The following is a 22,560-nucleotide window of genomic DNA, read 5'->3' as shown; positions in this document are numbered from 1 at the left end:
CTTTTTTCTATATTCAATCTTTCAATTCACAAGTCCCGTTTCTACTTCTGAGGAGTCTTTAGATCCACACTTTCTCTGTCTTCCCGCTGGCACTGACTTAGTCCAGAACATATTTCTCCTCACCCCATGCTTGGATTATTGCAAAAGCCACTCTAAATCTTGCATTTTTTCACTCAAGCCACGTGGCCCAAGTTGCAATCCCACAACTCACCATGCTACTTAATGTCTCAATTATCCTCCTTAACTTCCAGATACCCTTTTTGGCCCTCCCTCGAGCCTCTTTCCTGATGTCCACTCTACTTTCTTCCACTGGTGAAACCCCCAACATCTCAGAAGTTTCTGCTCAGATTCCACCCCTGCCCCCTGGGGGCCTCCTACAACCCCCCCTGCTGGGACTGTGACACTCCCCTCTGTCCCTGTTCCCCTCTGCCCCTGCGGTGCACACAGCTCTAGCACAGTGTGGGCATGCAGCCTTACAGTATTATTACTACCTATCTATTGGCAAGTGTCATCCCACCACCTCCAGCCCATACATTCTAAGAGGACGGGGACCACATCTTTTTCATCAGAGCCTATCATTGTGCCTAGCTCAGTAAATGCCTGAATACGTCTTCATCCTTTAGCCACAAAACCTCTCTCCACATCTGAGCTCTAAGCAAGACCTTCAGTTGCTCCTAAAGTCACTTCTGATTGCTCCTGCTCACAATGACCTCTCCCTGTCCTCAAGTACCTTTTATAGCCAGTGCCACAGAAATGTGGTTCTTAATTAGTTCATTTTTATCATGTATAATTTAATCTTCCTTGAGAGAAGATAAATTTCTCAAGAGCAAGAACCCTGTCTCAGACTCTTTTGAGTGCCCAAGAATACCCAGCATAGAGAAGGTATTCAGTGAACAGCCCCCATCATCCCAGAAGCAGTAGCAACAACTAAGACATTTACTCTGTGCCCGGCATAGGGCACACAGTGCTTTATACACCATGTTTAATCCTCACAACAACACTCAGATGAGGTATCAAGGCACAGAAAGATTATATCACTTTCCCAAATTTACAGAGTTTGAAGCACACTGCAGGACTGGCTGCCGGGCTTTCCAGCTCAAGATCTTAGCTGCTTTGCTATACCAGCTGCTCAGTTATTGACAGTCTCCCCCTCCCCAGCACTGATCTTGCTAAGCTTCCCACTGCAGAGTCCATCTTACTTTCTGGAGCTCTGACACACGCCGATGAACCAATTTTTGTATCCTCTAAAAGGAGAGTACTTTTCCTACATGACACTCTTTTCTTCTTCTAACACTGTTTTTCTCCACCTTCATTTCTCTGATGCAGGTGAACGTTTCATATCATGAAAATATAATTTTAAAAATATGTGTTCTGTTACAAGAATGCTGCTTCTTTTAAATAGGTTAGTGTCAGTTCTAGAGTCTGAAGATCAGTAAGATAGAGGCAGCATTATGCTAAAAACATTGCCTTGAGATTTAAAAACAACCCAAAAGACTGAAAATTAGCATTTATCCTGGCCTGAAGTTATATTTACCTATAGTTCTGGATAAATTTAAAACTTTTCAATTCAGTTAAGATGTCGAGTCAGGTATTAGCAAAAGGGTTTGATTTAAGCAAATGTGGTTTGGAGAGATCAGAGAAAATTCCCATGAATTCACACTGAATTTTGAGAAAATTAAAAACTAACCCATATAGCTGATGAATTCTGTAATAAATCAAACTAGGATTCTCTAATGCAAATCAAAACCACAATTAGATACCACCTCATGCCAGTCAGAATGGCTATCAATAAAAAGTCTACAAATAACAAATGCTGGAGAGGGTGTGGAGAAAAGGGAACCCTCCTACACTGTTACTGGGAATGTAAGTTGGTGCAGCCACTGTGGAAAACAGTATGGAGGTTCCTCAGAAAACTAAAAATAGAGTTGCCATATGATCCAACAATCCCACTCCTGGGCATATATCTGGACAAAACTATAATTCAAAAAAATACATACACCCCTATGTTCACAGCAGCACTATTCACAATAGCCAAGACATGGAAATAACCTAAATGTCTATCGACAGAGGAATGGATAAAGAAGATGTGGTACATATATACAATGGAATACTACTCAGCCATAAAAAGAATGAAATAATGCCATTTGCAGCAACATGGATGCAACCAGAGAGTATCATATTAAGTGAATTAAGTCAGAAGGAGAAAGACAAATAACATATGATATCACTTACATGTGGAATCTAAAATACAACACAAATGAACCTATCTATGAAACAGAAACAAAATCAGAGACATAGAGGACAGACTGGTGGTTGCCAAGGGGGAGGGAGGTGAGAGAGGGCTGGACTGGGAGTTTGGGATTAGCAGATGCAAACTGGTATATACAGAATGGATAAACAACAAGGTCCTACTGTACAGCATAGGGAACTATATTCAATATCCTGTGATAAACCATAATGGAAAAGAATATGAAAAAGAATGTATATATATGTATAACTGAGTCACTTTGCTGTACAGCAATAATTAACACATTGTAATTCAACTATACTTCAATAAAAAATTAACGAAAAAAATAGTACAAAATATGAACAAAATATGCCAGAAAGGAACATTTAAGAAAGGAAAACAGATTTTGAAAAAAAGCTTTTTGCGTTGAGTACTCAACAATTAGCTTAAGTAACTAAAAAAAATTTTTTTAACAGATTAGTCCTTCAAATATTGCTTCCTTAAATGTGTCCTATCAAGAAAGTATGACCTCCTGCAGTAGGGACAACTGCACACTGACCCCATCACATCCCCGCACCACCTTTCCATGATGAGCCGACAGATCTGGTCAAGGTCCTAAGTTGTACCTGAGGTGATAAGAGCTGCAGGCTGTTGGCTCTGGCCGCCATCCCTTGCCCTACGCTCAAGCTTCCGTCCAAGCCTTTGGCTCTCACTTTGTCCCGGGTCACGTACATGGAATGCCTGTGTGGACGCTGCTGGGAGGAGAAGGGGCTGGTGTAGCCAAGCCCATACGAAAAGGATTCATGAGGCGCAGACAGCGAATGTGAATGGCTGCTGTCCATGTGTTCGGGCAGCTTCAACTCCTCCATCGTCTTAGAATGCCTGGTTGTGGTTCGGCGTGAGTCAAGAGTGCCCTCACTTCGGTTATTTCTCCCCGAGGGGCTGAGCAAAGTTCTTGTGTCGCTGTGCCTGGTGAGGGTTGGGCTGGTGGGAGAGTTCAAGTCCAAACAGCTGGATGGGAAGTACCTACTGGTACTGGACTCTGCGATCTGGGCCCTGGCTTCGGAAAGGTTGCTCACAGACTTGGAGTCACTCAATGCCCCATGGCTTTTGGCCTTGGTCCTATAGGAAGGACTCCTAGAGGACTGGGGAATGGTGTCGATGTAGCTATGCCGACTCTGCTTTTCACTGGGCTGCAGTGTCCCGGCTTTGCTCTGAGAACTTTCCATAAATGAGTGCCGGTTCTGCTGAGATCTGCTGCTTGATTTGAGGTACTTCGTGCCCGGGCCTTCTGAAGGCTTTGGGTCAATATTAAAATCAAACTCTGTCTTTGATTTGGCTTCTTTTGGGCTGAGAAGGTGTGGTATGTTGTTGTTGGTCAGATCTTTGCTGGTAGGCCCAGGTTGGCTGCCCGCTTGGTAGGTTTTGGTGTGCATGGGACTAAGAGTAGCTCCAGCAAGGTTTCCGTTCAGGAAGCTTTCGTTGGCAGGAAGACCTTCATCAGCCCGCGGCAGACCCACACCTAGGTTCTGGATGTCCTTGCTGTTAGATCTGTGATGAGACTGCAAAGCCGCACTTTTGCTGGCTTGGTTTCTATGTCAAAAATGAAAGAAGTATATCAGTTTCCCTCAAGAGCAGAGGCACAAAAAGTATCATTAAAACAGAAAAGAACAAATACCTAAAACACTGCAAAGACTAAAAACAGTAACTCTCTCAAACATGTGACTATAAATAACACGTAATCTATCAATAAGAATTAAGTTGCTTATATCAAGTCACTCTGCCACAAAGCACTGGTCCTGGTGAAGTGCTTTGGCATTCTTAAATGCTCAGCTAACTTACTGCCAACACAGCTTCTAACTGATAATCTGGGCAAACATGCTTTTGCTATGTTGGTGCTCACATGCGTGTGTACTGTAGAAAGCCTGCAAAGAAGAAGAGGGCTGAGCTATAGGCAAACTCCTTATGACTCTTTGTCTGCTTGAACATCAGGAGACATTTAGACTTGCAGATCACTGTGTTCCTTGAACTTCGTTTTTATTTGTAAAACTCACAGCCTGCCTCAGAGATACACACTCACAGCACATACACACAAGCACCAATGTCTTTTGTCTTTAGCCTGTATAATCAACGAATGAGAATTCTACCAAGGTACTCAAGAAAAGAAAATGATACTCTGAAAAGAAGTGTGAACTGCCTAGTGAGGTTTGTTGGAAAACAGGATGATCAACGTTTATGTATTAGAGAAGCAGCAATACTCGGGGCACGTCAGTGTCAGATACCTCCTGTACACTAAACAGGAGCATATCTCTAACTGGATCACAGGGATCTAAACAGGTAATTTCTCTCCAAAAGACACAATTTATTCTCTTCTTCATTTCACACTTCATTATTACAAATGGGCTGAGGCTTCATCTGGACTGAAATCTTTAGGACTGAAAGCTTCATTTCCTACTTGGTTTAAAATAGAAAATATAAATCCTGAGGAAAACCCTGTCCTCTATTTGAAAGCTGAAGCTGACATCGCAGCAAGGTCAGTTTGTTCTACTGTAACTATTTAAAGGACCAAATTGTGGTTTGAGATAGGTAAGAATGCTTTTAAATGAACAATAACTTACACAATTCCCTTTTTACTATGCATTCCAAAAAATTTGCTGCATAAATTGCTATTGCTAAAGACGGTTTGATCTGGGAGAGCTTTGTTCCCATTGCACACTAATTAGAGGAAAAGCCCCATTTTTTTCCCCTGTAGAGTGGTAATCTGTGAAACTATGCCTTCCTATTTTGTCTATGAGAATCCACTCGTTTAGGCATCAAAGGTAAGGGCCCTCATCCTTTCCTCTTACCTTGCAGGGGAGTGTTAAAAAGTATCTGATATCAAGCATGCCTGTAATAGTGTGGAAGGCCTCATCTCCAAAACGCACTTACTAATATCTCTCCCAATTGGGTCACAAAAATTGCAACATTAAATAAGGTCACTTAAATATGAGCTAACTGGCAGGATCAGAGGCCATGGATACTGACAAATGATTTGTCTGTCTTCTTCTGTCTTCTTCCGTGACTGTATCTACTGCCTCATCTTGATTTACAAGCAAAACCTAGAAAACCTACAAAAATAAGTGTTTTACAGTTTATCTAGGAATAATACAGAAGATATTGCTGTTATTTTGGGTGAAGAAAATCAATTTTGTATAGTTTATTTCAACCTAAATAAAATGTGAATTTTGTTTAAAAAAGAAAAATATGAGCTAACTAAATGGCAGACCCCAGACCCACAAAGAAATTACAAAGAAAGGAAAGTTTCACTTTCTGTTGAATGATGTTAACAGAGTCTATCTCCAGATCTATAGAGGACAGTCCTCATGTCAGGTTTTAAACCATTAGAGTTGTTTGTCAACTTACATCCTGGTAACTAAAATATCTCAGCAACTCCTCAAAAAACCCAAATGATGATAGACAGTCTCACCCATAAATAGATCTAAGTGTGTTGGTTATTTCCCACGTGCCCAACCCCCAGTCCATTCTCCATTCCTCTCTGCCCCAGCCTGGGTCTGGGGAACCCAACACTGAAGAGTGTCACCCAGCCTCCCTTGTCACCTAACTCCCAGTTGGGCTTAGCAGTGCAAGGGGCTGGGGGCTGTCTCCCCTGGCAGTGGCTCCCTGACTCAGATCATAGCTGTGCCTCTAGATTACAGCTCCCACAGGGTGGTTTCCCCTGCCTGGCTCCCCTGGACTCTCACAACCCTATTTCTTCCTCTTTCTCCTTCAGGCCTAGAGAGGGTAATCGCAGAGATAACTCATGCAGATGTTGTGAAATGTCCAAAGCTCCAAAGAGGACATCCAGAAAAGGGTAGAGAAGAGTGAAGATAGCTGCTAGAGCTTTTGAAACTCTTGGAAACACTGCTCTCAATGTGGAGCACAAACCTACGTATGTTACGAAGAACATATTCATAGTAACATAAGATATAATGTCTAATGTGAAAAGAGAGGCTATAAAGTTAAGGTGGAAACGTTTGTCACAGAGTTAGGTTTCCCATAAATGTACAAAGTGCCTAAACCGCTATTCTGAAAGTTTCTGTCTTGGTATTAATCTGAAGCCACTGAGCTCTGCACACAACTCTTACATCGAAAGGACATCATATTGTCTTCAAGTTGGAGCTCTGCCAAAGCACAATAAAAAACTGCTTTAGAAATTCCATATATCTCTTTGACACACAACTGTAAGGAATCTGTGTTAAACTGCCAACCACTTAAGAGGATTTTATATATAAACCCTTCTTAAATGGTTGGCAGGATGGATAGATAGATGGTTAATTTCTAGTTAAAATAACTTTTCAAACCAAACATCAAAGACGCAAAACTACATTTTTATGGGGAAGACTGGCGAAGCAGGACTGCTGAGAGGGCAGTGTGTGGCAGGATGAAGCACCATCCCACCATGTCCAAGGTGAGCGGAACCTCAGGAGAGTCTGAAGGAGACTTAGGCAAGGGCTAGGTAATGCAGAGTCCACTGCTTCTCCTACAGAGACATGAATGCGGAAGACAGAAGACAGGGTGTGTGAGGATATGTGTATGACGATACTGGTGTGTCTCAGGGACAAGGCAGGGCACCAACACGATATGGTGCCCTGAACATTTCTACAATGGTGCTAGGAAGTCCAACGGAGCCATGGTTTGTGCAGAATTAGTGTCCCCAACAAGAGCTTCCATGGAGGAAATATGGACCGTAGGCAAGCGTGGAGCAGAAATATTTCCAGATATGTGTAAACTGAGCTAATGGTTTCTTTCCTAGAGAAACCAGTTAGGACTGTTTCTTTAATATATTTAATACAGTGTCAAGACCTGAAAACAAATTCTTCCAGAGATTTTTATTTACTTATAATTTTTATTCTCATCTGCTTCAAAAGGAGATTTTGTAGGACTCCTCAAAAACCTATATGAACCGTATCCTCATGGCTACACACATCCTCCTTGACAGATGCCTGAAGAGGGTTCCCAAGGAGAGCCATGGACCCCCATGGGGATTTCTCCCAAGTGAGTCATTACAGGATGAATACACAGGCCTGCTTTTATGGTATGGTTATACCACCAATCACTACAGCACAAATCAAAAATTTATCATCAGTCTACTGAACTTTCTATTGAGATCCTTCTTCTTTGCAAATGTAAACTAGAGGAGTCAAGTGACAATCAAGGTAGAAGGGAGACAAAAGCACCTGAACTGGGAGTGACCCCAGATAAGACACAGGCATAATGTGAACCTCCTAAACTCAAAGGAGCAACTGAAAGATGAATACTGGTCCGTGCCTTAGTGCACCGATCTCATGGAAACTGACAACAAAGTGAACACAAACTTGGCGAAATAGAATTTGAATCTGCTCCCAGGCCTCCTTGAAAACAAACAGGTAAGAGCGTTTTATAAGATGTGAGGGAAACAATGACCAAACCACTCATTTTAAATAGAGAACAGCTATAAAACACAATCACGCCATCGCAGTTAAGCAGAGAAAATACAGGGTAAATGGTTATTGCTTATTTATAGATGCATTCACAGATCTAAAAAGTACCAGGTCTTAAGCTTTCAAAATTCCAATTGGTTAAAAATAATTGTTCAGGGCTTCCCTGGTGGCTCAGTAGTTGAGAGTCCGCCTGCCAATGCAGGGGATGCGGGTTCGTGCCCCGGTCCGGGAAGATCCCATATGCCGCGGAGCGGCTGGGCCCGTGAGCCATGGCCACTGAGCCTGTGCGTCCGGAGCCTGTGCTCCACAACGGGAGAGACCACAACAGTGAGAGGCCCACGTACCACACAAAAAAAATTAATAATAATTGTTTTATGTGGAGAGAAAGGGGGGATATGGGAAAAAACTTATATAAGAAAAGCTTCATATTAAGAATTATTGTTTTCTACTTCTCTTCTAATAGTAGATAAGAGAAACTATTTCCCATCTTCCGTAATTTAAGCAATGCTAGGTGACAAGACCAGCTTCTTGGAAGAAGAAGGAAGACAAGGAGAGGAAGGACCTGCCCCTGAAAATGCAGCCAACAGAATTAAGGAATGTCACTTTTGGGGAGAGAACCTAATTGCAGGGTCCAACTCCTTGTGCCCCTCCTTGCTTCCCCTGCCCCAGGAAATAGATGTTTTTTTAAAGATTATGCTGAAAATTACATTAGAAAGCATCCATTTTAATCACTATCTACCAAACTAACTTTACTATTTCTATATTCTTATTCTTATGAAAAACTAATTTCTCAACTCAATGATTAAAAGACAAGGGCAACAAAAACACAAGCCCCTGCTATGGAGCCAGAACTACTTGGTTCAGTTGCAAAGGTTGTCCTAGGTGCCTTCCCACCCACCTGTGTTTGGCATCCTCCGCTCCCTTCAGGAATCCCTTTGCCCTCACCCATCCTTCTTCCTCCAGGAATCACCCCTGGGTCCCATGTACACAGGATCTTCTAGCTTATGAGGCCAGAAACCCCCTTAGTTGCTAACCCATGCTACCTTTCCCAGGGAATGCACAGGTTTCCCTTGGAAAATCTTGTAAAATATAAAGTCTTTATGACCCACACAACTCTTTAATTATGGTTCTGAATCATGCAATAAGCATAAGAAAGATATTTCTGAATAAGGAGGGCTTTCCTTCTTTTCTCTAATCGCATCATTTAAGCAGCCACCTCCTCCACCTACTTGTAAGACCAATACTGCATCTGTATTTCCTTAAAAGGGAATATTTACCTATTAGACAAAGTGCTGCTTTCCACGTGGTAAGGTTTTCTTTTTGCTGACCTTGAAGGGGAGCGATCCAAAAGTCTCTGGGTTTGGAATGTAGGGTGATTCAAACACTGTTCTGTCAAGTATCTGTCAGCTGGGTCCAACTTCAGTAAATTCTTAGGAAATAAAGTTAGGATTGGAAAGAACATCACAAAGTCAAATTTAAATTGTAATAAAAACCGTATTTCTTTTCCTTATAAAAGAAATGCATGGTCATTGCAGAATATCTAGCAAACAGAGTTTAGTCCAAAAAAAAAATTTTTTTAAAGGACTATCTAAATCACCCATAACCTTACCATTGTTGTCCTCTGGGAATATGCCCTCCCAGCCCTTTAAAAAATATCATGTATATATTTTTTCTTTTCTAAAATCTGGCTTATATTATACAAATAAGTTTTGTATACTGTACTTTTCACTTACTAATCAAAAATATTTTTTACAACATAATTTAAACATCCAAAATATATTTTTATTTTTGGACACAACATGCAGCTTGTGGGATCTTAGTTCCCTGACCAGGGATCGAACCCGAGCCCTCGGCAGTGAAAGCACGGAGTCCTAACCACTACACTGCCAGGGAATTCCCTAAAATATATTTTTAAATAAGTATATATTCATATCAAAGAATATACATTCTTCATCTTTTTCTTGTCCTCCTCTCTGGAGGCAGCCCATGGTACCAGCATCTTGTGAATCCTTCCACAGGTACTTTGTACATATCTCTATCTGCTCCTTTTATTTTATCCAAACAGTAGCATACACACAATAGGCTGCACTTAGCTTTCTTTCCACTCAACATTAGATCTTAAGAGATCATTCCATATCAGTAAACAGCCTCAATTTTAGATGTACCTTAGGCAGCATTTTGTTTTCCTTCTTTTAATATTGTGAACATTGATGCAACAAATAACTTTACAACATGTTTTAAATGACTACATGGAAGTTTGTGGTATGATTTATTTAATGATTTATTGTTGGATGTTTAGGTGGCTGCCACTTTGCACTATTATAATTAATGCTGTGATGTACACCTGAAACCGTTGCATATATCCATGATCCCTTGCATAGGATAAGTTCCCAGATATGGAACTGGTAGGTATGCAAACCCTTAAGGATTACCTTCTATGTGTTGCCAAATTACCCCCTAGGAAGGTTGTCTCAAATAGTACTTCTCTGAGCAATTGAGAGTCTACCAATTTCCTGGCACCCTCATCAATAATAGGCATTATCATTCTTTTTAGCACATACTTGTAAATTAGCTATTTAAAAAATGGTATCTCACAGCTGTTTTAATTCATATCTTTGATTAATAGTGAGGTTGAATATTTTTATGTTTACTTATATTCCTTCTTTTCATATTTTTCTATTTGTGTAATTTTCGTAATTTATTTGTATGTGTTCTTTATTAATTAAAGTACTAATTTTTTTTAACAACTAAAATGTTTTCTTCTAACATTATTTATCTGATTAGTAATTGGACAAGATTTTAAAAGGTGAATCATTATTAAAATTAATTGATTTGGGGGCTTCTCTGGTGGTGCAGTGGTTAAGAATCCGTCAGCCAATGGAGGGGACATGGGTTTGAGCCCTGGTCTGGGAAGATCCCACATGCCACGGAGCAACTAAGCCCGTGTGCTACAACTACTGAAGCCTGTGTGCCTAGAGCCTGTGCTCTGCAACAAGAGAAGCCACTGCAATGAGAAGCCCGCGCACCACAAAGAAGAGTAGCCCCCCGCTCACTGCAACTACAGAAAGCCCGCAGGCAGCAACGAAGACCCAACACAGCCAAAAATAAGTAAATAAACAAATAAATAAATTTATTTTAAAAATTAATTGAGTTTTATTGACAAGTTAGGCAAATAAATAAAGAAGCATAACCTACATAACCTAACACAACTCAATAGAGCACACTGATATCTGTTCTTTTCAGTGATGGGCATTTTCCCTCAGAGAAAGGAAAAAGGGTGAAATTCCAGCATTCCCAAATGCGTCTCTAGCTCACTTTCATTGGCTTTGCCCACAGTCAATTTCTTTGTGATCCACTACTGAACAGTGAGAACAAACCTCAATTTGTTCTCAATAAGCCAGAATTCAATTTCAGACAACCACCTTCAACCTAGCACCACAGAAAATTTGAATTCTGATCCTATCGTATCCTATCATATGTTGACTCAGACACAACTCTAAAATTATCTCAATGCTTTCTCCTTCTTTATTAGAAAACAAAAACTGTGGAGGTATAGGAAATGATTTTGGTCTTACTGGCAGTTAAGGCAGTTAATATCAAAATGGTTTCAACTGTATGGTACTAGTTAAAAACAAAGGAAATTAAAGTACATACGACCTTTTAGAAGCTAAACATCTACTAGCATTAAAGTGCTATTTTCATTTATTTAAGATTAACAAGGGTAGAAATTGCTGCACATACAATGAACTATTTTTATATTTATGAACACAGCTGTTAATTTTCAAACACCTGCAAGGATGAGGTCATTATGAGGAAAGTATGAAACTCAGTAAATAGTTTCAAAATTCAGTATTTGGGGGGAAAAAACAATTTTAACTAAAATAGAGCCCATATAATTATTGTAGCTATTCTTTTTTTTTTTTTTTTTTTTGCTATTCTTTATATTATTAGGAGCTTTGATTAATTCTGGTAACTTGTATCCCCACTAAAATGGCCGATATGTATAAATAGACGCAGGATGAGACGGCCATTTTAGGTATTTATATATGGACAAAATTATCAAATCTGCTTTAGGGGATGGCATAGAGAATAAATTTCTTCATGAAAGGATAAATGGTACTATTTATTTTTTAAATTCATTTTCAAAAATAGCTAAAAGACAAAAGGAATAATTCTATTTATATAACATTCAATAATAACAAGGCAGTATTAACCTTTGGTGATAGAGGTCAAAGTCCTGGTTTCCAAGAGTGGGAAGGGGCACCTGGGAAGGGGTCATGAAGAGATTTCCGGGGTGTTAATTATTTCCTGTATCTCAATCTGGGTGGGGTTACATTTACATTATAAAGTTTTACTCTGAGGTACATTTATAATTTGTGTACCTTCTAAATATACGTTTCAAATAAAATGTTTATTTAACATTAAAGAAATTTGAGGGTAAATATATTAAATGAATGGGAATTCAACTGTTCGACTTTCAAACTGGTGTAAATGCATAATGGTTCAGGTTATCTTCGTATTTTTATCTGTGTTAGCGTTTACCAGGTGCTATGCTGATACTTGGTAATTACATTTGGTAATGATTTAACAAAAGAAGTTCAGTTATTTTTAACTAAAAGAGACAAAAGGCAGAAAACATGAAATTGTATTTCAGTTCTTCTATTTTACTCTATTTACATTTTAAAAGTTACCAACTAATTAAAGCCCTGATAAATAAACACTGACTGTGTGAAAGAACATATGACATAACGCAAATGATTTAAGAGATAATTTATGCCTAATTAACCTTAAAGAGCCTTGAGGATTTTTTAAATAGTATCTCTCAATCTGTGTTCAGAAGAACTAGTGCTGTAGCATTTTATTTTTTTTTTTAAGTATTTAATTAAATTTGGGAAATGCTTCTTTACTGTGGGATTTCTGAAAGCCTTTATAAGTTAATGAATATTGTGAATCTCTAAGAAAGGTTATATGGTAAGAGGCCTTTCCCAAAGGCCACACCCCCTCGCCCACCTCCGCCCCCACACCTATTTACACAGGGCTCCTCGGAACACAGATTAACATAGTTTTAAAGCAGAGCAAAGTTCTGAGAGTGCTGCTCAGCAATTTCCAACTGTGCTAAGTATGCCTTTAAAGGTCCTGTGCACAGTGTAAACTCCTCTGTTTTTGACAGTTGACTGAACGGGCAGAAAATAAAATTGATCCATTAACTAGTATCTTTTTTCTTTTTTTAATAAATTTATTTTATTTATTTACTTTTGGCTGCTTTGGCTCTCTGTTGCTGTGCATGGCTTTCTCTAGGTGCAGCGAGCGGGGGCTACTCTTTGTTGCGGTGCATGGGCTTCTCATTGCGGTGGGTGGCTTCTCTTGTTGAGGAGCACGGGCTCTAGGCGCGCGGCCTTCAGTAGTTGTGGCGTACAGGCTTAGCCGCTCTGCAGCATGTGGGATCCTCCCGGACCAAGGCTCGAACCCGTGTCCCCTGCACTGGCAGGCAGACCCCCAACCACTGCGCCACCACGGAAGACCCAAGAAGTATCTTTTGAAGGTCTACTATCAAATAACTAGCACTTGTTTATGCACTGGCTGGCTGCAATGAAAACTGGAGAAATATGAAAAAGTAGTTCTCACTCAAGGGGCCATCTACTTGGGTAGAAAAGCTTGAATAAGAAACTGTGAGAGGGCTTCCCTGGTGGCACAGTGGTTGAAAGTCCTCCTGCCAATGCAGGGAACACGGGTTCAGGCCCTGGTCCGGGAAGATCCCACATGCCACGGAGCAACTAAGCCCGTGTGCCACAACTACTGAGCCTGCACTCTAGAGCCTACCAGCCACAACTACTGCGCCCGCGATCCGGGAAGATCCCACATGCCACGGAGCAACTAAGTGCTCCACAACAAGAGAAGCCACTGCAATGAGAAGCCCATGCATCGCAACAAGAGAAGCCACCGCAATGAGAAGCCCATGCATCGCAACAGAGTAGCCCCTGCTCACCGCAACTAGAGAAGGCCTGCGTACAGCAACGAAGACCCAACACAGCCATAAATAAATAAATATTTTTTTAAAAATAAAGTTTATTAAAAAAACCAAAAAAAACTGTGAGAACATTTTCAGTAGTCCAGAGCATGAAGACCTTCTGCACAGGGGCACCAGCATGAGGAGGAACACTCAGGCATGGTAGTAGCAGTGATTTTGCAGTTGTCAAATGAAGAGCCAGAGGGAGAGAAATCAAGTTAGAAAAAGAGCAGAATTAGGTTCGCTGATAAAATAATCTTATGGGAGGCCTTGAATATGCAAAAAATATTAGAATCTCTTTTCTTTCAACATTCATTTTAAGATTTGTTTTAAAACCTTATGCCTGAGCAGCTCAAGTGCTGGATAAATTTTTAAATGATTTATTTCTCATTATTTATATTTAGATTGTTACTATTCTGTCCATTTTAGGAATCTAACTTAGGTACCTCATAGTCCTGTCTAGACAGAATGTTACAATACCAGATACTTCTGCAATTTTAAATAAACTGCAACGGGCTGTATGTATATGTATAACTGATTCACTTTGTTATAAAGCAGAAACTAACACACCATTGTAAAGCAATTATACTCCAATAAAGATGTTAAAAAAATAATAAATAAATAAATTGCATGCCTCTTCAGATGACACAGTGCCCCATTATTCACCACTATACACCTATTAACAAAACATTTAATTCATAAAAGCAGGCTATGGTCATATATAGACACAAGAGAAATCACAAACCAAAAGACATTTTGTACAGATAACATCAACTTGTCCCACCTTCATTAAGTCAAGTAAAACGCTATTTAAAATTCCAAGGTATCTTCTCTCCAATGACTGAGGATGGTTAACAGCTGGAAACTGTAACAACAACATGACAGAAGTATTAGCACGTAGGTAAGGGTATGTGTGTGCATGTGCTTTGAGTGTTGGAGAAGGTAGCAGATGAGCAGAAGCAACTGCCCTAGTGCCAAAGTTAAATTTATTTCACATGTATATTACTTTCGATGTCTAGGTATTTGAGGTAGGGATTAATAGGATTGGGTGTTAAATGACAGGAAAACTCACAAGTGAAAGATGATACTTAAATCTAGTCGGACAACACTGAAGCATGTAAAACAAAACAAAATATAAAAATCTGAAACTATTTATTTAGTTTATACAGTCTTGTCTACTTATACAAATAATTTGGTTATAACAGAGTTCATATAGAATTTGTCTGCTTATACAGACAATTCTTACACCCTTTTCACAACAACATATCATTTACTCCTGAAAATTAGAGAAGTAAAAAAAGAGAAAAAGGCCAGTACCTGAAAGGCTACAGAAGTAGAAATAATGAATTCGGACACATGTTCTATTATTGCTTTTAATATACTCTTTGAATAACCTGTTTTCAATTCCTTCCTTTATGTAAGTTGGAACAGAAGGCAAACAGGCTCCTAAATTAACAAATACATTTTTAAATAAAATGAGGGGAAAGGGTCAAGTTTATTCAGATGCTCTGTCCTTCCCTCTGCCAACTCACATTTCGCAATATCTAAGTGGATGGTAAAGTATTAGAGTCCAATGCCATGTACTCCCTCCCAAGAATACAGCCCACCGACCACATATCTACAGACTTCCCATAGGGAGCTCTGAAAAGCAAAGGGAGAGATTATCTTGGCAACTGAAGAAATAAGTTTTAATAATTTCCAAATTATTTTGAACAGATTCATGATTTAAAGCATATTTGGGTATTTAAGGAATTAAAAAATACCACATGGACAAACGTGAGGATGAAAAAAAGGAAGTATGGATATCAAAGTAAAACTTCAGAACACGGGCTTCCCTGGTGGCGCAGTGGTTGAGAGTCCGCGTGCCGATGCAGGGGACACGGGTTCGTGCCCCGGTCCGGGAGGATCCCGCATGCCGCAGAGCGGCTGGGCCCGTGAGCCATGGCCGCTGAGCCTGCGCGTCCGGAGCCTGTGCTCCGCAACGGGAGAGGCCACAGCAGTGAGAGGCCCGCATACCGCAAAAAAAAAAAACACAAAAAACAAAAAACTTCAGAACACAAGTGAATAAATCTATGCTAATAAAGCCATCAGTTTAATAAAAATTTAGTTAGTATACACTGATTTGAAATCTATTCACATCCAGATATATTTTGAATATGAATGGATTAATAAACCCTAAATACAGCATACATGTCTGATGAGTTATTACTCACTTGGAGAATGAAATGCTCCCAAGAAATGTATTTTCTAGGTAATTATCCTTTAGCTCCCTGTATTTCCTTTATACCAACATAAGAGCATTTCAAAGCCTGAAATCTCTAAACATGCTAAATAAGTGGATGAGAGAAGTAGTTATGTAGAAAAATTCAAACAAGGTATTAAGACGTCATCCCCACACAGTGCTAGGTATGGCGGGAGATGCAGAATATGGGTAAGACCAAAACCTTGCATGTAAGCAACCCTCAGTCTGATTGTGAAAGCAATCAGTACGAAACTGTACTAAATTCTAGTTGAAGCTCAGAGAAAGGAGAGGCCAAGGTGGTTTGCAGCTGTAGAAAAAAGAATCCATACATAGATAATATCTGAACTAGCTTTTGAAAGATAAGAAAAAATGTGAGGACAGAGAAAAGTAGGACAGCACCTTCTAGATAGAGGACGTAGAGGGAATAACATGAATTTAACACAGACACACAGGCAATAACCTAAAACTGATTTCTGAGGGAAGTAATGCTCTGCGAGACATTTTAACAATTGTTATTCTTCTTATTTCAGAGATGAAGAAGGTGATGATCAGAAAATTCAAATAAATGGTTCAAGGCAGGTTACATAATTAAAAATCAGAACTTATATTTGCACCCAGGTCTGTGATCCAAACCCACATTTTTTCTAAACATGGGCGCCTTTCCTAAAGGAGGTACAGAGGTTCCTCTGGATGTTACTGGACCATTAAACATCAGCCCAAAGAGAGAGACACCTGTCATGCTGTGATAAAAGACTCTATACCACTAGATTTTAATTAATATCTTGCTTATGAGGTCCTATCTTATGCTACCAAATACGCCCTCCTTTTTTTCCAGAAGTAACATTTCATCAATAAGAAAATTAATGCCCAAAGTCAAAAGGTATTAGAAATATGATTTTTAAATGACCACATAAACTCCTAATTTTAAAAAATTAATTAATGTTTTTTTGAAAGAAAGACACCATTCTCATATTAGGTAATTCAACAAATTACCAAAACTCAAGCATAGAAGTTTAAAGTATATCTCAATCAGTAGTTTGTTTTTTCTTTCCTTTCTTTCTTGATCACTTGGCCAATATGATACAATGAGAGTGCCTCTTTACTAAGCACTTACTATGTGTCAGGCACTGGTCTGGGCATTTTACATATATTATAATGTTTAATCTTCACAACAACCCCATCAGGTGGTACTTCTGTTATCACCATTTTACACATGAGGAAGAAGAGGCACAAGGAACTTGCCCTAGGTTATTCAAGTAGTAAATATGGAGTCAGGCTTTGAACCTCAGCAGCCTAACTTCAAAGTCTATGCCCTATATTATGGGATAGCAATTGTTATTTTTTTCAAAATAATACATACTGTTAGAGCAACATCTTGTTGATTTTCCAATCTCTACACAACTAAATCAAAATACAAATCACACTGGACTGGTTACTGGTAAGTCCATGTTTCAAGGCAGGTGCAGTTCACACACCCTGTACGCTTAGCTGAGAATGTCTCAGACATTCTCAAGTAAATTATAAAGGAAGACTTTTCCCTCGAAAGATGTGGTTAAACCTCCAAAAAGGTTAAACTAATTTAGCTAAAACACCACAAACACTTTCAGACTAAAATGTAAAAACATTAAGGCTTATAAAAATCAAAGTGTCAGGGAAGCAGCAATTTCTCCAAAGGATATTTACAAGCAGCACCGTCATGTACTCTCTACCATTTACCGATAATACTATTTAGTGAGGAGGTCTGTAAACAAACAGGACCATAGACAAAGGAGTAAAAGATCTCCTTTGTTTGGCCTATCTAATCCAAATGCTACTCATTCTTCAATATCCATTTCAAACTGTAAATCCTCTATATATCATTCCTAGTGAATCCAGCCAACTTTCTAGAATGTTTAACATTCTCAAGGTCTCAACTATATTTAGATGTATTAGAAAACAGTACAATGTAGTAAAGAATGTAGTACTTTATTATATACCACACTTGATTATAAATTGTATTGTTTTCTAATTACTTCATGCACAAAAGTCTTAATTCTTCAGCTAGTTTACAAGTTATTAAAGCCAGGTACCATGGCAGATCTGTTTATACTCTCTTCAGAGAATCCAGCTTAGAGCCTCTTTAACCAAGCAAAGAATAATGCAGCCAGAAGACCAAGCTTGATGCTCCAGGTCAAATATTCAATCATTTAATACTATTCAACCTAGTAAGAGCAACTCTAGGTGTGTTGTGAATATAACGGTGACCATGATAGCTCATTTCTTTAAAAAATTCATTAGTCCAGTAAGGATACATTTTTCAAAAAGCTTTTTTTAAAAAAAAAAATTTATTACAATTTTTAAAAAATTGAAGTATAGTTAATTACAGTGTTGTGTCAAACAGCTACTTAAAAGAGACTGCCATGTGTGCTACAAGAGCTATGACCAGAGTGCTCCAGGAGCGCAGAAGGGGGAGGCACCCATTCCCCCTGGAGGAGTCTAGAAGGGCTTCATGGAAGGACACTTGACTTGAGTCTGGGGGGAGGGAGGATGGAGAGCTTTCCAGGAAGTGGGGTAAGTATTGGGAGAATTATAGAAATGAAAACATAGCACTGCAGAAACAAGGAAATGGTGACAAGTTCAATGTGGCTGCAGAGCAGGGGGCAGGGGTAGGAAAAGGTGGGAGACAAGGCTGGAGGGCTAGAAGGAAGGGGGTTTTTAATGCTATCCTAAGGAGTTTAAATTTAATAAGCAATCTAGCAGAGGTTTTCAGCACAAAGACGACAGAATTAAATGGGCAGTTTGCAGGAAGATCATTCTAAAAGCAATGTGAAGACTGCAGTGAAGAGAGAAACTTGGAGAAATCAGTTTGGGAGTGGTTGTTCAGGTAAAAGGTGGTAAGAGTGAAAGAAGCATTAGAGATGGAGAGAAGGGAAACATAAATGAGCTTGACTGCTGATAATGCAGATTGGTTCAAGAGAGCGTTCAAACATTCATCGAGTCCCTACTACATGTGCTGGGCTAAGCTAGATGCTGGAAATACAGCAATAAAACAGATGATTTCTAACATTAATAATTAAAAAATAAACAAAATAATTACATACTGTGATAAGTGCTATGATGGAAAAAGAAGGGTGCTATGGGAGAGACCAAGAAGGAGGTGGGGGAAGTATGCTGGGGGGTCAGAGACAGGGGGCATTCTTGGAGCTGAGATTTATAAAATGAGAAGGGGCCATGCAAGGGAAGTGCCTTCCTGGGAAAAGGAGTCACAAGTCCGAATTTCATGAAGCTGGAACACCTGGGAATGTTTACAGAAGTTAAAGAAAAAGAAAGGTAAGTGTGATGAAACTCTGGAAAGGGATGGGAATGGAAAGGGGTATGAGCTGAAGTCAGGGAGCTAGAAGGGCCCAGAAAAGGCAAGGTCTGATGGGAAGGAGTTTGGATGCATTCTCAGTGAGACAGGAATTCATTAGTTATGACTTGCTTTATTTATGACTAGAATAGATTTTCCTTTCTTCTGGACTGAGGGCAAGTCCTATTTATTATCATATTTTCAGCATCTAGTAGGACAAATGCTCAATAACTGTTGGACTATTTGTACCCTAATTAATGGTCATAATTTGGTTATTTTTCAGCTTACAAAAGCAAAAATAAAAGGAGAAAAAAGAAACTTGCCTGAGATAACTCAGACAGATTTGGAAGAGAGAGAAAGCAGGAAGGGGATGGAAGAGAAATGTTTGCATTTCTGTTCCTTTCTTTCTTCCACACTCATTGAGCCTAGCAGGAGGTATACTGTGCTGGGCATTCATGTGTGAGGAGGGGTACTCTTCAAAGTGAAATAAACTGAGGCCAGAAAGTCAAAGGAAAAAAACAAAGTGCTTTGCAAATGTCAAGAAAACATGGTTTGAGAATTATGCATTTAAGAGAAACAAAAGAAGTGGTGGTGAGCTTATTTTATAGTTCCCACAAGGGCCAGCAACTGGCATGTTGGCCCAAACAGGGTAGTTGAAAACTAAAAATGTTGTTTTGGGGGTGGATGGAACAGAGAAGCAGCTTGTAACTGGCCACTCCAGTAAGATGCCTCCTGCGACTTGGTTGTCCCTCATTTGGGGAAAGTTTATACTTTAAGACTCTTTTTAGCATATTTTCTGAAATCAAGTTTTGCACAAAGTTAGCAAGTCTAGAAAAGGCTGCCCAAGACAATACGCTAGTTTGAAAAGAAGATTTGATGTTTCACTAAACAGGAAATACCCACTAGAACAGCACCTTTAAGTATGCAGAATGTGAGTATTCATCATCTTCCTCAAATCACTACAACTATGTTTGCTCAAATAAGCAATAGCCATTTATACATTTTTCTATCTTTTGGGGATGCTTAATATTTTGCATAAAGAAACATTCTGAGATAACCAAAGTTTAGAATAATGCGTACACTAAAAAAGATTTTGAAAAATTGGAACTTACAAATTAGGAAAATATTAGCAGCTCCCACTTTCGGATTCAGAATTCACAAATACTATATAAAATTCAAAAGTAAAATATTATAGGGCTTCCCTGGTGGCGCAGTGGTTAAGAGTCCACCTGCCGATGCAGGGGACACAGGTTCATGCCCTGGTCCAGGAAGATCCCACATGCCGCGGAGCGGCTGGGCCTGTGAGCCATGGCCACTGAGCCTGCACGTCCGGAGCCTGTGCTCCGCAATGGGAGAGGCCACAACAGTGAAAGGCCCGCGTACCGCAAAAAAAATGAGAAAAAAAACCCAAAAATAAAATATTATAATGGGGATTATAAACACTGTAATGGGAAAGGCAATAGTATTCGATGGATAGCTTAGCATTCCACTGTGCAATGAGCAATGATTTAAATACTAGTGTACTGATTCCATTTGGGGTTTTAGCAAAGCCTCTTACCCGGAGCCCGTGGAAGCGAGGATTACTGTAGAAGAGCTTCATTTGCTCAGGTGGAAGTGGTCCTAGCACCTTCTGAATAGTAAAAAGTTGGTCAATTTCGCTTTCTCCAGGAAATAAAGGCTGTCCATCACTAAGCTCCCCAAGAATACAGCCCACGGACCACATATCTACAGACTTGCCATAGGGAGCTCTGAAAAGCAAAGGGAGAGATTATCTTGGTAACTGAAGAAATAAATTTTAATAATTTCCAAATTATTTTGAACAGATTCATGATTTAAAGCATATTTGGGTATTTAAGGAATTAAAAAATACCACATGGACAAACGTGAGGATGAAAAAAAGGAAGTATGGATATCAAAGTAAAACTTCAGAACACAAGTGAATAAATCTATGCTAATAAAGCCATCAGTTTAATAAAAATTTAGTTAGTATACACTGATTTGAAATCTATTCACATCCAGATATATTTTGAATATGAATGGATTAATAAACCCTAAATACAGCACACATGTCTGATGAGTTACCACTCACTTGGAGAATGAAATGCTCCCAAGAAATGTATTTTCTAGGCAATTATCCTTTAGCTCTCTAAATGTCAACAAGTTATACTGATCCATTTTTTGAGTTCAGCCTATTAAAATGTACCACTGACTAATGTGTCTTCTTAAACAACAAACACTTAATATTATTTAACCTCTGACTGCACAGAGTCAAAACAGCTAAGATTGTGCTAAACGCTATTGGATTATTTAATTCAATCTATTTATACCCTTTGTTTACAGGACTTTATGACAGGCATTTCCCTCAAAGCATTTTTTCCACTTCTTTAGGGATTTATAGCTATCTTCCAAGGTCTGAGTTTACCAGAAGGCTTTTGGAGTACTACTGTTGCTAATCAGCTATACGTGAAAATCTACGTATCCCCAAAAAAGCTTTACATGTATACCGCAATATCTATAGCCTTAAATCAAATTACAGAAGGCAGATTAAGAAATCATATTTTTTAGTTTCAAACATAAATTATCTAAGTTTTAAGCAGGGAAAGCCAAAATAAAATATCTGAAAATAAAAAAGGAATTAAAATTCTAGAATGCCATAGTGCTATAGTAGTAATATAAAACTTTTAACAAATACTCTAAAGCACTTTTAACATAATACAGAATATGTTTCTAGGATGATAAATCATTGTAACAATAAGTCAATATTTTATTTATCTCATTTCCTCCCATAAAAACCCAAGAACCATACTAGGAAACTTCATTTAGATTTTTTTGGTAGCTTGCTGGGAAGGGAAGGATACTGATCTTTCTTTCATACAAGTATAAGAAAGACAAAACTTGTGCTAGATGGAGAAAACTATGGAAAATCTTTACATACCCACCGTAAGCTATTTTTCTTGTGTCAACTAATCTGAATAATTTATGCAGCTGTAACTACTTTGAATGTCAAGGACAAAGTCTTGAGAATGTATAAAAACCTGTAAATTCTTCATGTTAACCAAATATCAACTGATTTCAATGCGATTTTTATACAAATAATATGGTTCTTCAACCAGTACTTGACAATCATTTAATTAGTAATATTCAATTTGGCTCAAATTAGTTGGAGTCCCCATCTACTTTTGGTAGCTCCCATATAGCTCTAAACATAACTCAGTTAATGAGCTATAAACATAGCTCAGTTTTCCAGGAGGTATTATTAGGCAGCAAATACTCTCCGAAGCTTCATAATAAGGCTGT

General features: G+C 39.0%; 1 protein-coding gene across 1 annotated transcript in view; it reads right to left on the bottom strand.

The window, feature by feature from the left end:
• Positions 1 to 22,560, bottom strand: part of CDKL5 (cyclin dependent kinase like 5) — a 52,569-nt gene that overhangs the window by 22,093 nt on the left and 7,916 nt on the right. Inside the window, exons 6-8 of the mRNA XM_024739336.1 lie at positions 20,822 to 21,011; positions 8,964 to 9,115; positions 2,854 to 3,820 (exon numbers count right to left, since the gene is read on the bottom strand). Coding sequence (XP_024595104.1) covers positions 2,854 to 3,820; positions 8,964 to 9,115; positions 20,822 to 21,011 — 1,309 coding nt within the window. The remainder of the gene's footprint in view (positions 1 to 2,853; positions 3,821 to 8,963; positions 9,116 to 20,821; positions 21,012 to 22,560) is intronic.

This window comes from Neophocaena asiaeorientalis, unplaced genomic scaffold, assembly GCF_003031525.2.
Source record: "Neophocaena asiaeorientalis asiaeorientalis breed wild unplaced genomic scaffold, Neophocaena_asiaeorientalis_V1.1 scaffold771, whole genome shotgun sequence".
NCBI classification, from domain to species: Eukaryota; Metazoa; Chordata; class Mammalia; order Artiodactyla; family Phocoenidae; genus Neophocaena; species Neophocaena asiaeorientalis.
Note: the sequence above shows the minus strand (reverse complement) of the source record. Positions and strands in the feature narration are given on the sequence as shown.